Source organism: Tenebrio molitor, chromosome 1, assembly GCF_963966145.1.
Source record: "Tenebrio molitor chromosome 1, icTenMoli1.1, whole genome shotgun sequence".
NCBI classification, from domain to species: Eukaryota; Metazoa; Arthropoda; class Insecta; order Coleoptera; family Tenebrionidae; genus Tenebrio; species Tenebrio molitor.
In genome coordinates this window covers 23,701,981-23,716,457 of record NC_091046.1, presented here as the reverse complement: position 1 = coordinate 23,716,457, position 14,477 = coordinate 23,701,981, and the positions used below count along the sequence as shown (strand labels likewise).

At 31.6% G+C, this 14,477-nt stretch overlaps 2 protein-coding genes across 5 annotated transcripts in view; both read right to left on the bottom strand.

Moving 5' to 3' along the window:
• Nca (neurocalcin homolog) overlaps nt 1-14,477 on the bottom strand; it is a 101,475-nt gene that overhangs the window by 23,393 nt on the left and 63,605 nt on the right. The window lies entirely within an intron of this gene.
• Nucleotides 1-14,477, bottom strand: part of LOC138123374 (neuronal calcium sensor 2) — a 46,416-nt gene that overhangs the window by 13,580 nt on the left and 18,359 nt on the right. For all 3 annotated transcript variants that reach the window (XR_011156772.1, XM_069038071.1, XM_069038065.1), the window contains 3 exons: nt 14,251-14,383; nt 4,787-4,930; nt 2,385-2,513 (listed from right to left, as the gene is read on the bottom strand). Coding sequence is in view for 2 of the 3 variants with exons in the window: in XM_069038071.1 (XP_068894172.1) it covers nt 2,385-2,513; nt 4,787-4,930; nt 14,251-14,361 (384 nt within the window). In the remaining variant the exon portion in view is untranslated. The remainder of the gene's footprint in view (nt 1-2,384; nt 2,514-4,786; nt 4,931-14,250; nt 14,384-14,477) is intronic.

Genomic DNA, 14,477 nt, shown 5'->3' with positions numbered 1-14,477 from the left:
AATTCCCAGCAACCTCCAAACCAAATCCAAAATTAATAAAATTATAAAAAAAAAACTAAATGAAACATTTCACTGTGATACATGTCTCTTCTTTATTATTTACAGCAACTCCAGGACCCTTGTTACGATTAGTTTGGCTTCAAGACCGTGGGGTCTGTAAATTTGTGGGGCTTTTAAAAAACTTTGCTAATATTGCCACACAAATTTTATAATATTTAATTCCAAAAAATCCTTGTCAACCACTGGTTACTACTTTGCATCCACATTTAATACAGAATTTCATATTTACCTGTGATAAACACAAAGATAAAATTTATTATCCAATTAGTAATGAAACCAAAATTAAACATTTGTTTATATAAAAAAAAAACAGATTACGATAAAAACGAAATCCATTCAGAATAAACTCACAAGTAGGAAGGTTGTAAAATTATAAACTTACGAGAAAGGTATTGTCTTCCTGCAGATAGATAGTTTTACTTTTAATTTTTCTACTGTGCTCTATCCATTTTCAGATTTTGCAATTCCATTTTATATTTAAATATTATGTTTCATAATTTGATTATTGTAATTATTAGGTATTCTTACGTTCATGAAACGTATTCGTGAAAATTTATTTTGCGTCAAAATTACAAAATAGAAAGTGTTAACCTAACAAAATAAACACGTTATGTGATTGTGATTGGATAATTTCAATTCAAATTACATTTTTCTTTTCCATTTCGCTAACAGATGGAGTTGGTTAAGGGTAGATTTTTTGAGGTTAGCGGAATCAATTGCTCCATTGAAAATCTGAGCTTTGTTACGGCCGTAATAAGCGCAGCGCAGTTCAGATTTAGTAGGCCATGACCCAATGTACCAAGACCATCATTCATCGAATAAGTAAAGTCTGTAAAGTCACTCAGGAGCTATCACTATTTTAGTATGTAATAGTTTAAAATCTCTCCGAGTTAAATTTAGACATACGACAAATTTTTACTTTTCACAACAGATCCAAAATATGTTTTCAACATGCTTTATGCGGCGTTGCCGAATTTATTTGACGAGAATTTGTGGATATAGTGAAATTAATTAGTGAAGAAGTTTTTTATTAATGCCCAATGGAATATGTACATCTATGTATACAAAGAAATGTGTGCCCATCTTAAATTTCCTCCACAGCCAGTCGAAAAGGCTGTTTAAAAATATGCATATAAGAGTGTACCGAATCTATAATAAAATTCCCTGAACAACATTCTACGTTACTGATAGACTACATACAAATACAGGGTTATTCTAAATGATTGTAGTCGAAGTAGGCGTGAAAACTGAATGTAAAATTTATAGTTGCCGCTCCACATAAAAAAATCATCAAAATGATGTGTTAAATTGGATGCAAAACAACTCAATATTTTTAAAATTGATTGTAGAACAACTCAATATTTCTGGATTCAATCGTTAATTTAACAAAAATAAATAAAAATCTCATCACCGCACTTTTCACCTACAAAATGACAGTGACAGCGACATAACTGACAGTTCACATGAAAGCGGCAAAAACGTAATAACATGGGCATGGCCTACTTCGACTACAATCATTTAGAATAACCCTGTATATAATTGAAATTTTCTAATAAACAATTGTCAAAACGTTATCATGTTGGTATGAGCCAAACAGTGATTTTCATGATAATACGATTAGTCACACTGAGTGTCCACATTTTTTAAATCTAACTGAGCCTGCGCCGTGACGAGCGAAACTTTATTTCAAATTCGAAAAATATTTCCGCTGATTTCTCATTAAATTTGTTTGGAAAATGAATTTCGCGGAAAACAGGTGCGGGAAGTGAAATGAACATAACCTTAACTATGATTTAGTGTCAAATTGTTATACAGTTGGTCCATATGTGCACATTTTGGGGTGGTACAGAGTGGTTTTTTACTTAATTTTGACATTGACAATTGTTTATTAAAAAAATTTCACTATATGTATTCCACCAGTCACTGGAGATCACGAATCACGCTCAAAATGTTGCCTAGAATGATGTAACAGCTCAAACCACCTAAAAGTTCGATAATCATCAGTTTTAATAAACCGTAACAGAATAACATGAGCGATAACACGACTTGTTAATTCCGAAAAAAAAATGCAAAAATTAAATGCAGTAATCAAATATCAACGACGCATATAGGTATCAATAGTAAAGGACAAACTGGTTGCAATTGAGAATATAGAGAATAATTGTTTAAATAAACTGCAAGATAACCGTTCTATGCACCGTCAAAACCCATACGATACCAGTTAGTGGAAAACTAGTGCACTAACGCAGCATAACAAGGTCCATAGTTGGATAAAAAAAAGTTAGCAAATGAAGTTATGGATTTCTAATTGTTATAAATCTTACCTGCACAATTTTGGTCATTTCCTGAATATCGATTACACCATTACCGTCAACATCATACATGCGGAAAGCCCATTTCAGCTTTTCTTCTGGAGTGCCGCTCGACGTTACATCGATCGCTAACAGGAACTCCTGTGTATAAATGGCGGTCTTAATAATTTACTGCAGCCTAGAGAGGTTGAAATTTACATTTACCAAGTCGAACGATTGAAGATCTTTTTTATTCAAAATGGGTTCTTTAATAGACAAATTTTAAACAGAAATATACGCTATGTAACTGATACAGTCAAAAAATATGACTAACAAAACAACTGATTATAAAATGAAAGAATCAAAATATATTTTTTATATGTATGTACTTTGATACGTGATTACATACGTAATTCAATGGATATTAAAAAAAAAAAAAAACAAGGTATAGTCCATGTAATACCCCAAGTCAGTAAAATGAAAGCTTATATTTTTAATTATAAAATTCATGTGCATGATAATATGTTACGCATGATATTATACAGGGTTATTCACGAGAGGGGTACTTCCGAATTTTTATTTGCCGTAACCAACAATACCAATGGCAGTAACTACTAAATCAAATGTGTTATTTCTTTTAAATTAGAAATCAAAGTAAGTTGAATAGATTTGTGAGAAATGTCAGATTGGCAGATAACCTGTATTTAATCAAAATTCAACAAATAAATTAACAAATTAAGTTAATGTAAAAGGTGTTATTTTGTGTAACCAGTGGAATATTTGCGGGACGAGCGCAGCGAGATCCCGCAAAATCACACGAGTTACACAAAATTGCATTTCCTAACTGGTTACATACAAGATTTTTTCTAATTTTGACAAAAAAAAAGTTTCTTCAAACGTTAAACGAGGTAATGAATTTCATTAATAATAAATTATTATTGTGTTAAAATATCAAGTAGGTAAGTAGGCACCGTTATTTTGCTTAAAAACAAAAAATATGACAGTGTCAACTGGTGATACAATAAATTTTTCCTAACCAGTTAGGAAAGATTTTACTTTTCGTAACCAGTTACAAAAAGTGTGACGTTTCCAAACGTCAATTAATTTTGAAAAGTGTCACTTTATATGTCAAAATTAGAAAATAGCTATTTATGTAACCAGTTAGGAAATGCGTTATTTTGTGTAACGAGTGGAATATTTGCGGGACGAGCGCAGCGAGATCCCGCAAAATCACACGAGTTACACAAAATTGCATTTCCTAAAGTGTTACATACAAGATTTTTTCTAATTTTGACAAAAAAAAGTTTCTTCAAACGTTAAACGAAGTAATGAATTTCATTAATAATAAATTATTATTGTGTTAAAATATCAAGTAGGTAAGTAGGCACGGTTATTTTGCTTAAAAACAAAAAATATGACAGTGGCAAATTGATGATACAATAAATTTTTCCTAACCAGTTAGGAAAGATTTTACTTTTCGTAACCAGTTACGAAAAGTGTGACGTTTCCCAACGTCAATTAATTTTGAAAAGTGTCACTTTATATGTCAAAATTAGAAAAAATACATTTTTCGAATTGACAAAGATTTTTTGCTTCAACGTCAAAGAGACAGAACTAAGAGCCATCGTGGATTCAGTTATGATTATTTTCAAAATTTGAAATCAAGATATTGTTGCAATGTGTATAATGGGTTGCGGTAAAAAGAAATTCAGAAATACCCATCTCGTGAATAACCCTGTATAAAACAACACGATTCAATTAATCAACAGAGATACGTTTTTTTGCTGTAGTTGTCCGTTTTATCCAAAATTTTTGTTAGAAAAGGATATTTTAATGACTTGGGGTATTACATGGACTATAGGAGCATTCACGCAAAAATTAGGATTTTCAAATTTTCATAAATAAAAAACATCTCAAATGTCATATTTCAATTTTCACCCCTTTAGAGATAAATACACTTCTTTCCTATCTTACAATCGACCTAAACATCAGATTAACTTCTTAGTAAATTCGATACAATTAAGGATGAAAAAATTGTAAGCTTCGAATAATATACGCACTCAACAAAATTATATATTTAACTGATTCAAATCTCAGTGTAAAATATGAGCATTTGTGTAAACTAAAAAGCATTTTTCTTTCCTACCTTTTCTGCGACTATTGCTAATAATCAAATTCTGTTTTTCTATCACGACAAAAAAGAAATTAATGCACAACAAATACACTTTCAAATGATGAATAATTAATTAGCTCAGCAGACAAAGTATTCATTGTTACAATACTTGTTTTTGTGACTACTAATTATTTAAACCAGGTTAACTACGAAGATGTTTGTAATACAGTAACCTACTCACAGGAAAACGACTTACGTAAGTATAACAAAACATGAATTTTCAAGCATCACTACTAAATAATTTCACAAAAGACTGACAAACCTTAAAATCGATGTAGCCATTTTTGTCCATGTCGAAAGTCCTAAAGACGTGATCACAAAATTCTTCTGCATTTCCAGACGGGAAGAACATCTTATACATGTCTACAAATTTTGCTGGGGTCAAGCGACCATTGGGGCAGTCTTGCTGCAAAAAACATAATTATGATTATTATTGTTACATATTTTTAGGTTAGACCTAATTTTTGCATTCACACAAAAATCTAAAAATTAGATATTTTCGTAGAAAATGTTTCATTTTTTGCTTATGATTTTAATACAATTCCACATACGTAAATTGCAATGCAAAAACTATATTTATTCAAACACAAGAAAAAAATGTAGCACAAAATATAAAGGGAATTATGAAAATTTGCAAAGTTTTCAGCCATTTTGCTGTATGTAAATGGACAGATTTGGAAAAAAATTTGCCATTTTTTCTCCATAGTTTTCACATTCCATTTAGCCTTTGGTTTTTGATTGATCAGAAAGCTGATACAGAACTGAGTTAGAAATAAATATTAAAATATCTATCAATACCGTTCACATTAAAGTAGAACTCGCATGCATCATCAAATTCAAGAAAATAATATTTCTACCCACTGAAAATCATTCAACCGGAGCCGAGAGTCACTATGTTTGCAAATTTGCATTAAAGAGAGGCTCATTTCTTCATTATTCGACATCTAGGAAATCATTCCCGTCGAGAAGTTCTCTGTAAGTAATAAATTGCCAGTAATAATTGCCAGTCTGTCAGTTCTATTGCAATGGACAACAATGTGATCAACTTAAAAATAGAACATATATCAAATTGAAATTGGTTCGACTAAAAAGTCGTCAGTGCGCGCACTCTAATTTAAGATAAAGTGTTCCATTTCAATAACCAAATAGTTGTTCAGAAAGAATTCCCAGCACGCGCCTAGGCTGGCTTACTTCATAGTTTGGACAATGTTTATACGCTATGAGAACCTACACACTTTTTAACACCCAATGATATCAGCACAATAAAATATTGCAATTAATGTCAACAATTCGTCTTCCGGTGATCATCATTACAGCATTCACAACTAAAAGCTTTTACACACAGAATAATAAGAATTATTAACATACATACTACTCAACACTCTTTAATTTAACGATACGAATGAAATGCTTTGCAAACAAGATACCACCTGAACTATTAATGTGTAACCGCATGTACAGTATTACTTTTATAATTTTCGTAAAAAACACATTATTTTGTTGTTAATCGAAAACTTATACAGATCCATCCTATATCAGCAAAGAATAACAACATTTCGCATTTAAACCATTTAACTAAAAGTCGAAATTTTAACAAAAGACCTTATTAAAACACAATCGTATTAACTGGTATTTTAAAATTTAATATTTTAATTGTCCAATAAAATGTCAATGAGATGTAAGTATTATGATTTTAAATATTGGCTTACGACGGAACAATGTTGCGAACGACTTTCAAATCTTTTTGAAAATAATGGCTACTTAAAGAAAAGTGTCTACTACTGGTAATATGAATTTTAACAAAGTTTTTTCTAAGTACTTAAATTTCAACGAAGATCAAGGCAGGGTAGGCCTCATAATAACTACACTTATGATGATGTTAAGAATTCTTAAGTACTAGGTGAAGTCAGAGTGAAAATATTCTGTACGATTATTTGAATGCAAAAAAGTTTATTATCATTGCATGCTCTAACATTTACTACATGTTCAAATAGAGGCTCGTGGGAATGGCAATGAAAAAAAGCAAGTATGTATGTACTAACAATTTACCGAATGGGCAATAGTAGGCGTTCGTTCGGCGAAGTTGTATTTTTCCAAAAGTTTCAAGTATTTATTGCATTAAACATATTAACCAAAGGAAAAAAAAACAAGCAAAAAAGAACAAAAGATACACTATTTTAATTATCACAGAAACTAAAAAAAAATCTCTCGAGAATTGGCCTTAAGAATATTTGCTCAGAAAAAAATACCATGAACAAATGTACATTTTTTTGTAACTTTTGATTATTATATCGACGTAATTTTTGACATACCAAATTCGGGAGCAACAAACATCAGGTAAAAATGTTTTTAAAAAACCAATCAAACAGAGAGTGTAAAAATGCCCTTAAATCAATCTCAGGTAGCACAATTAGTAGTACTGGCGCAAAAGGGATATACTCAGCGACAACTTGCAGAAAAATTTCAAACTTCGCAGGCAGCTGTGTATAGAGTTCTTCAAAGGTATGAGGAGACGGGAACGTACACTAGACAAGTTGGACAAGGTTGTAAAAGGAAAACGTCGACACGAGAAGATCACTTTTTGTCTTTACAAGCTAGAAGAAAACGTTTTGTCACTCCGAAACGATCTTCAGTTGGCTACAGGAACTGTTATTTCCAGCAGAACTGTTTTAAGACGCTTGAGAGAGTAATTTAACACCAAGAAGACCTGCAACTGGTCCACGATTAAATCAAAGAGATTGTATGGCTCGTCTAAATTTTGCTAGAGAACATAGAAATTGGACCCGCGGATGGCACAACGTCCTCTTTACCGACGAGTCGTGATTTTGCTTAATTAATAATGATCGACGTAATCGTGTATTTAGGAGACTGGGCGAACGCTATAGTCAATGTGGGTTCAGTTTTGGTATAGGGTGGTATTAATTGGACGTGCCGTACGGAAGTTGTTGTTGTTGCTGACCGGCCAGAGATATAGAGATGACATTGTTATTTCTCATATTGAAGAATATGTCCCCAATTTTGGTCCAGATGTTATACTAATGTATGATAATGCAGGACCTCATATTGCCAGGATTGTAACAGACGGATTAAATTACGCCGATATACAGAGGTTGGATTGGCCAGCTCGAAGTCCGGATCTTAATCTCTTCGAACATGGGATAATATTGGGCGACGAGTGAGAAGATCACCAGTGTCCTCGCTGACTCTGCAAGAACTGTCTAATTTGCTAATTGCAGAATAGCAGCAAACAATACAAGAATACATACACAACTTAAGGTCAAGTTTACCAAGGCGGATGGAAGCTTGTATTACCGCCAGAGGTGGTAACACAAGATATTAGACTGTTTTTTAAAAATTGTTTTGAATTCAAGTTTTATGCTTTTGATGTTACAAGTTATCTTTTAGTCCCGTTTGGATTTTTAAAATAAAATCTATGCTGAGTGAAGTTTTATTTTTATCAAATAGGTTCTTTGAATGGAGCTACGATGGAGTTTGCGGGCATACAAGCGGAAATTTAAACATTCTAAACAGAGAAACAATGATATTTTCATAATTTTTTCTGTATCAAATCAAATTTGTGCAAAAGAGAAAAAAAAACATACTCATTACTCCAGTCTTTTTTACTCATTGTGAAACTTTTTTAGATTGATATATAGATTTATAATAATTATAATATGACATATTGTTTACTTATGATTTCCTGAAATGAAGTGATATGTTTCATTATAGCATTCTTTGTAGAGTGCCTGCACCCCTGATTAAAAATCATTGCCATTATGGATAGTATTTTCTGTAATAATATCACAAGAGAGTGAGAATAAATTGAAAATAATTCGACAGATTTTCGAAAACTTGTTGCCAGGCAATAGACACGAGAGCCCGGAGGGCTCTAAGGTACTATATCTTTAGAAGGTAGCGCCATTCCGCTCCACAATTTTTCGCCTCGAAATTAAAAGAGATGGCATTATCGATCAATCCCGTGAGTGTGACAAAGATAGAAGTATACACAATTTTACGGGATATTTGTATCGAGTCAAACAGATTCTATCTTTGTCACACTCACAGGATTTATCGATAATGCCATCTCTTTTAATTTAGAGGCGAAAAATTGTGGAGCGGAATGGCGCTACCTTCTAAAGATATAGTACCTTAGAGGGCTCGAGTGGCTATTGCCATCTGGCAACAAGTTTGAGAAAGAATCTGGAGAATTATTTTCTATTTATTCTCACTCTCGAGGGGATTCGTAGGATTATTTTTTCATGAGTACAAAATCAAAAATACAAGAAAAAAATTATGTTATCGCACTGAATCGTTCTTCGTTCATGTTCAACAATTGATGACACTTACTGTCAAATTGAAAAATACGTTGTCACTAAAGAAAAATTAAAACAAAATACGAACTATAATTATTCTCACTTGGATAATGTACTTAGATTATTCTCACTATAATAATGATACAATTGGACAGATTTGAACATGTGATCAAAAATGCTGATGAACTATTGGAAGTTATAAATATGAAAAAATAATCACTTAAATAAAATATTCTTTTCTAGTAGGTAGGCAGTAAAAATTACAATCCTATGTTCTATCCATAAATAACGGTAACAATAATTTTAATTTAAAAATTCTGGATTTAGATAACACATTGGTAGTTGAAATTCAAAAAGGTATATTATTATACTCATGTCACATCGTGAGGAAGTTCCTTAACATTGACACAGAACATAATAAAACACAACAAAGTCAAAATGTGGAGGCGAGACGCCGGTAATTATGTTGATAAGCACTGCACTATTACTTGATAGTATTATCCGTAATAGTGTATGTACTCCGGCAAAATTGCCGTGCCGCCGGGTGGAGGTGGGATACGAAAATATTATGTTATATTATATGTTTTTATTATTATAACTTATTTCCATTCAGCTTTTAAAATTTAAACATAAAATAAAGCAATAAATCTACATAATCATTATTACTCTCTTAAAATGTTTTTCAATTGGGGATAAAATAAAAATAAAAAAGTAGTTGAAAGCATTCCAGACCGATGGAGAAATCTCACAACAACAATGTAATCGTTAATAGTACATTGTCAAACGGTCCGGTATAGAACTAATCATAAAATAAATGGTTTCCACGTCACCAGTGGATAACTGCTCTATATGGCCAACTTACTGAATGCAATCGCCAGCAATAGGGAATAGTTTGTACAATCACAATCACATTCAGTTGTCACAGAGCGCAAACAGGTATTTGTCTTAGTTTCAGTTGTTACAATACAGTTATTGTTTCAGCTAAAACGTTCGAACAGAAAATTCAAAATGTCAACGGATTCTATTTTAAATATACAGAAATATTCAAATGATAAAGTCTGTATCTTCAGTGAAAAATATACCATGTGACAAAAAAAAATTGAGCTCACAGCAGAACATTAAAAAAAACACAAACAAAAGTTGATTTATAGATTGATGCATACGGCTTCAAATTAAAAATCGGCGAAATCTGTTAATAGTATAGTAATACATAGTAGTTTATTTGACGAGTTTGTGTGTAAATTGGGCCTTTTTTGGCACGAGTGGGCCATTTTAAAACGCGAGTGAAACGAGAGTTTTAAAGGCCCACGAGTGCCAAAAAAGGCCCAATTTACACACGAACGAGTTGAATACAACGTTTTTTTGTTCGACGAGCCCCTTAAAGGCTCCAAATCGCTTAAAACCTTTAAAATTAGCTTGACGTTTCGTTTTGACAAGTTGTGACATTTATCAAAATCCGTTCACATAGGAGAAAATTCTCAAATTCTGACAGTGTCGAACAAAAATTCATTTTTGTAATGACGAACTAGCTGGAACTTTTTTTTTTGTTAGATAGATTTTTTACAAAATGAATAAAAATTGGACAGTTAAGCAAAGATTTAAATTGTCATATTATTGTCGCTGCCATAATGAATGAATTTCCAAAACGGAGTAGAGCATCAATAAGCAAGCAGACGAAGCAGCATATTTTAAAGGCTTTCAACAAAATAAAAGAAATTACTCATGGAGATAATGGAATGTATGGTGCGATCCATTAAATTTGTTATTAGAGTTGGCACTGGAAGTGCCAACGCATGTCTAGTTTTGAACTATCGCGACAAACGTCACATTTAATGACAATTGTAAAACAGAAAATGGCGAATTAAGATTCGAGGAATTAAGAGAAAAGTTACAATAGTAATGTTTATTTTATTAAACAATGTTACAACAAATGCTGAAAGTGTTCACCATTTTGTTCTAAGCACAAATGGGCCCTTCGTTTAACTCCACTGATAACATTTTGTAACATTAATTTAATAAACAAATAAGTGTATTGATTCAAAAAGACCTACGGCTTCAGTTCCAGCGCCAACTTTAATAACAAATTTAATGGATCGCTCGATTAAAGCAAATGACGTGACCCATAACCTAACTTTTTAAAAGCCCAAATTCGCGGTAAAAAGGTGTGTTCACAAGACAAAAGTTACTAAATTTAGTAACTCTGGTTCGTTATTACAAAAATGAATTTACTATGTTTTTATCTTTTGTGATTGATTACATATAATGTTTTTTTCGACGAGCCCCTTAAAGGCTCCAAATCGTTTAAAATCTTTAAAATTACCTTGAGGTTTCGTTTTGATAAGTTGTGACATTTATCAAAATCCGTTCACCCAGGAGAAAATTCTCAAATTCTGACAGTGTCGAACAAAAAAAAATATATATATTAAAGCATCCAATAAAAATTTTACAAAAATAAAAAAATTCAAAAATTTTAAAATACGGTTGTAGAAAAAATATTGTTTGTATTTCGTGCGCAAAATGATTGTTTAGTTGGCGCATTCGACCAAAAACTCATTCTCATGCGCCACCAAAAAACAATAATTTTGCGCGCTTAATACAAAAATAACTACAAAGTGTCTATAAAAGATTCAAGAGGCTTGCGGCACATTCAACTACGTCACCAACGCCTACTGCGATGGGACAATCATTTATGATGACCCTGTATTAAGTGCGTGAAGTGAGTGTTTTTTGTGCACGAAAAACATCTTCATGCACGAAATATAAACTAAATATTAAAATTCAAATTTTTGAAGGAAATCTGAAGTATCAACGCAGTGACCCCATGTTGCTAGGTAACCAATTTAAAACCGTAGAAAACAGTGTGTGAAGTGAAAAACAGAAAAGCTTATGTGTGTGAAATCGCATTTCACACACTGTTATGTATGATTTCTATAGTTTCAATCTTACAATAGTGTAAAAAAAAATTGTATGTAAGAAAATAACCAAATTCACGCATAGACAACTGTGCGCGAATATAAATTTTTTGACTCAATTATAGAAAAAATATGTTACAAAATTTGAGAATTTTGTATTCTATTTATTGAACGTTGGATTAGGTGGCTTTAAAAACAAACTGAAACAAAATAAAATAAATGATGTAAACATTTTACTGTTTTGTACCAAACATCCGGGTTCACTATTTAAAAAAATATATAACAAACAATTCAAATATTGCTTCAAATCTCTCGATACATTGTAACAAAAGGCATTATATAGGTTAACTATTATTCATTTCTAGATATTACTCATTGAATTATACGTACATTTGTTATACATATACTCAAAAGTTACGCAATATACATGATAGATTTTATATGACATACTTTTTATATTACAAAGAACATCAAAATGTTCTTACGTCACTTGTTCAGCTGCTCTAAAGAAGTTTTCAATAACAAATATGTATTCAAATTATAAACTGTCATTAAGAGTGACATATTAAATAATCACTTTCAGTTCGACAATAAGGTGAAATTATAAATTCATGAAACAAATTTTTCAATAATAGATTTAGTCGTAGTGTTTTTAAAATATTGAATAAAGTTGAATTTATATTTGACAATCCAACTCGAAAATTTTGAAGCAATTTATTAAACTGCAGCATTTATCAAAATTGGACCAATCAAATTGATTTTATAGTGAAAAAACACCCTACTGCAGTAGGAGTTTTTCATAAAAAAAAAAAGGTAATTAAAAATATGTCAAAATGAAACGTCAAATTTATCATGTACAGTCTATTTTTTAATCAAAGAACCACAACACCGCAATTTACACCCAAAATAGAGCTGACAACATTGTACACTTTTGACATAGGGTGAAAAATCTCATCATATAAAAATTGAGGTTATTAGAGATATTAGTAGCGCGGCATGTTAATAAAGTTAATAACAACTAATAACAACTAATTCGAGAGTTTAATAATGTCTTACTTTGCGAGGCATTTTTAATAACACGTTCAAATTTTAATTGCGAGTTTGCGTAGGTACTTACAAGGACATTAAAAATGACAGGCGTTGACTGGAATAGCCAATAGATATCATTAAATTCCCTAAATTTAGTAAAATTTTATATTTGCAAACCTAAATCAACAGGTCGTGGTTCTTTAATTAAAAAACAAACTATATATCAAAATGAAATGTCAAATTTAATTAAATTAATATTAAATCGATACACACGTGTAACAAACAAGGCCCTAAATACAGTGTGATCAACAACGACTGAGTGTTGGCAATGAAACGATTGAAAAATATTGGTATTTTTTTGTCACCTAATTGCCACTGACCGGATGTTTTAACTTGACACACATTAAAAAAAATTAGGTTATGCCGGTTATGTGACAAGAAAGAGAGCTCGCACTCGGTAGCAGCCAAGATACAATAAAAGTTGAAAATGTAGAGTGTTTAACCATTTTATATAATAATATAAATATTAAAATTTTCACTTGGAGTTGGCTTTGAACGAGTTTTTATTTTTTCTGTTACTTTAGACACACGCAAGAACGAACGACAAATGTCAGTCAGTACAATTGAAACATAACCAAATTAAGAAAAAAACATTTATTGAAATGTGAAACTTGTCAGTGTCTAAGGTGCAACGGAAAACAAAGAATGATACATAGCCAACCCTAAGTGAAAATTTTAATAGTCACCCGTTATTTTTAATGTAAGACATTGTAAGACATTGCAAAGAAACAAAACAAAAAAGATTTTTTAAATGTCAACGTGCTCTAATTACAACTGTCAGTTTACACTTTAAAAAAGCAAAACAATTCGCGGTTTCCAACGCCTTCCCTTCCCAGCCCAGGATTTCATTTGAACGCCCGATATAACCAACCCAAATTCATTATCCGTGTCGCTTTTACAGAACTCACTTCTCTAAAAGTGTAAAACTGTAGAACAAAAATCTTTACATTCTTTTTGAAACTACCATCACAATTTTTAATGATAGAATATGTTTTAACATAATCCTGGAGTTCAGCGTCTGGATTAGTTCGGACCCAGTTCCGTTCTTGTTTTCACTACATTCTTCATATTAACGAAAAACTCATTGCTTTGATGATGCTTCTTCAGGTAAAACTTTATGATACTTGCGCAGTCGGTCAGATCACAGAACGTCTCACTTTTAATCAATTACTCCTATTACTTTCTCTTATGGTTTGCCACAGTGAAGAAAAAATTTGGAAAATTATGCGACAAAATTAAAACGAATACAAAATTACCTGTTACAGCTTTTCTTTCTGAAATCCTGAACATCATTAGAATGCACATTTTTAAGCAACAGAATTGATATATTCGTATTTGTGAATCATAAAAATGTATCAAACTTAATCACATTCACTTCAAAAAGAAACACATTCGGGGATACAGGTACTCACCTTAAAACCTTTGTACCATTCTTTTATTGTACTTTCATCATAACGTGTATGAGATTTCAAAAAGTCCATATCTTCCTTTGACAGCTTGTCTTTGCTGCCGAAGCACCCCATCTTGCTTCGCGCAGCCCTTCACCTGAAAAAAAATTAGACTTTTTTTTCATTTGTTACACATGATGCTAAAATAGTAGTTTATTTAACGAGTTCATGTGTAAATTGGGCTTTTTTTG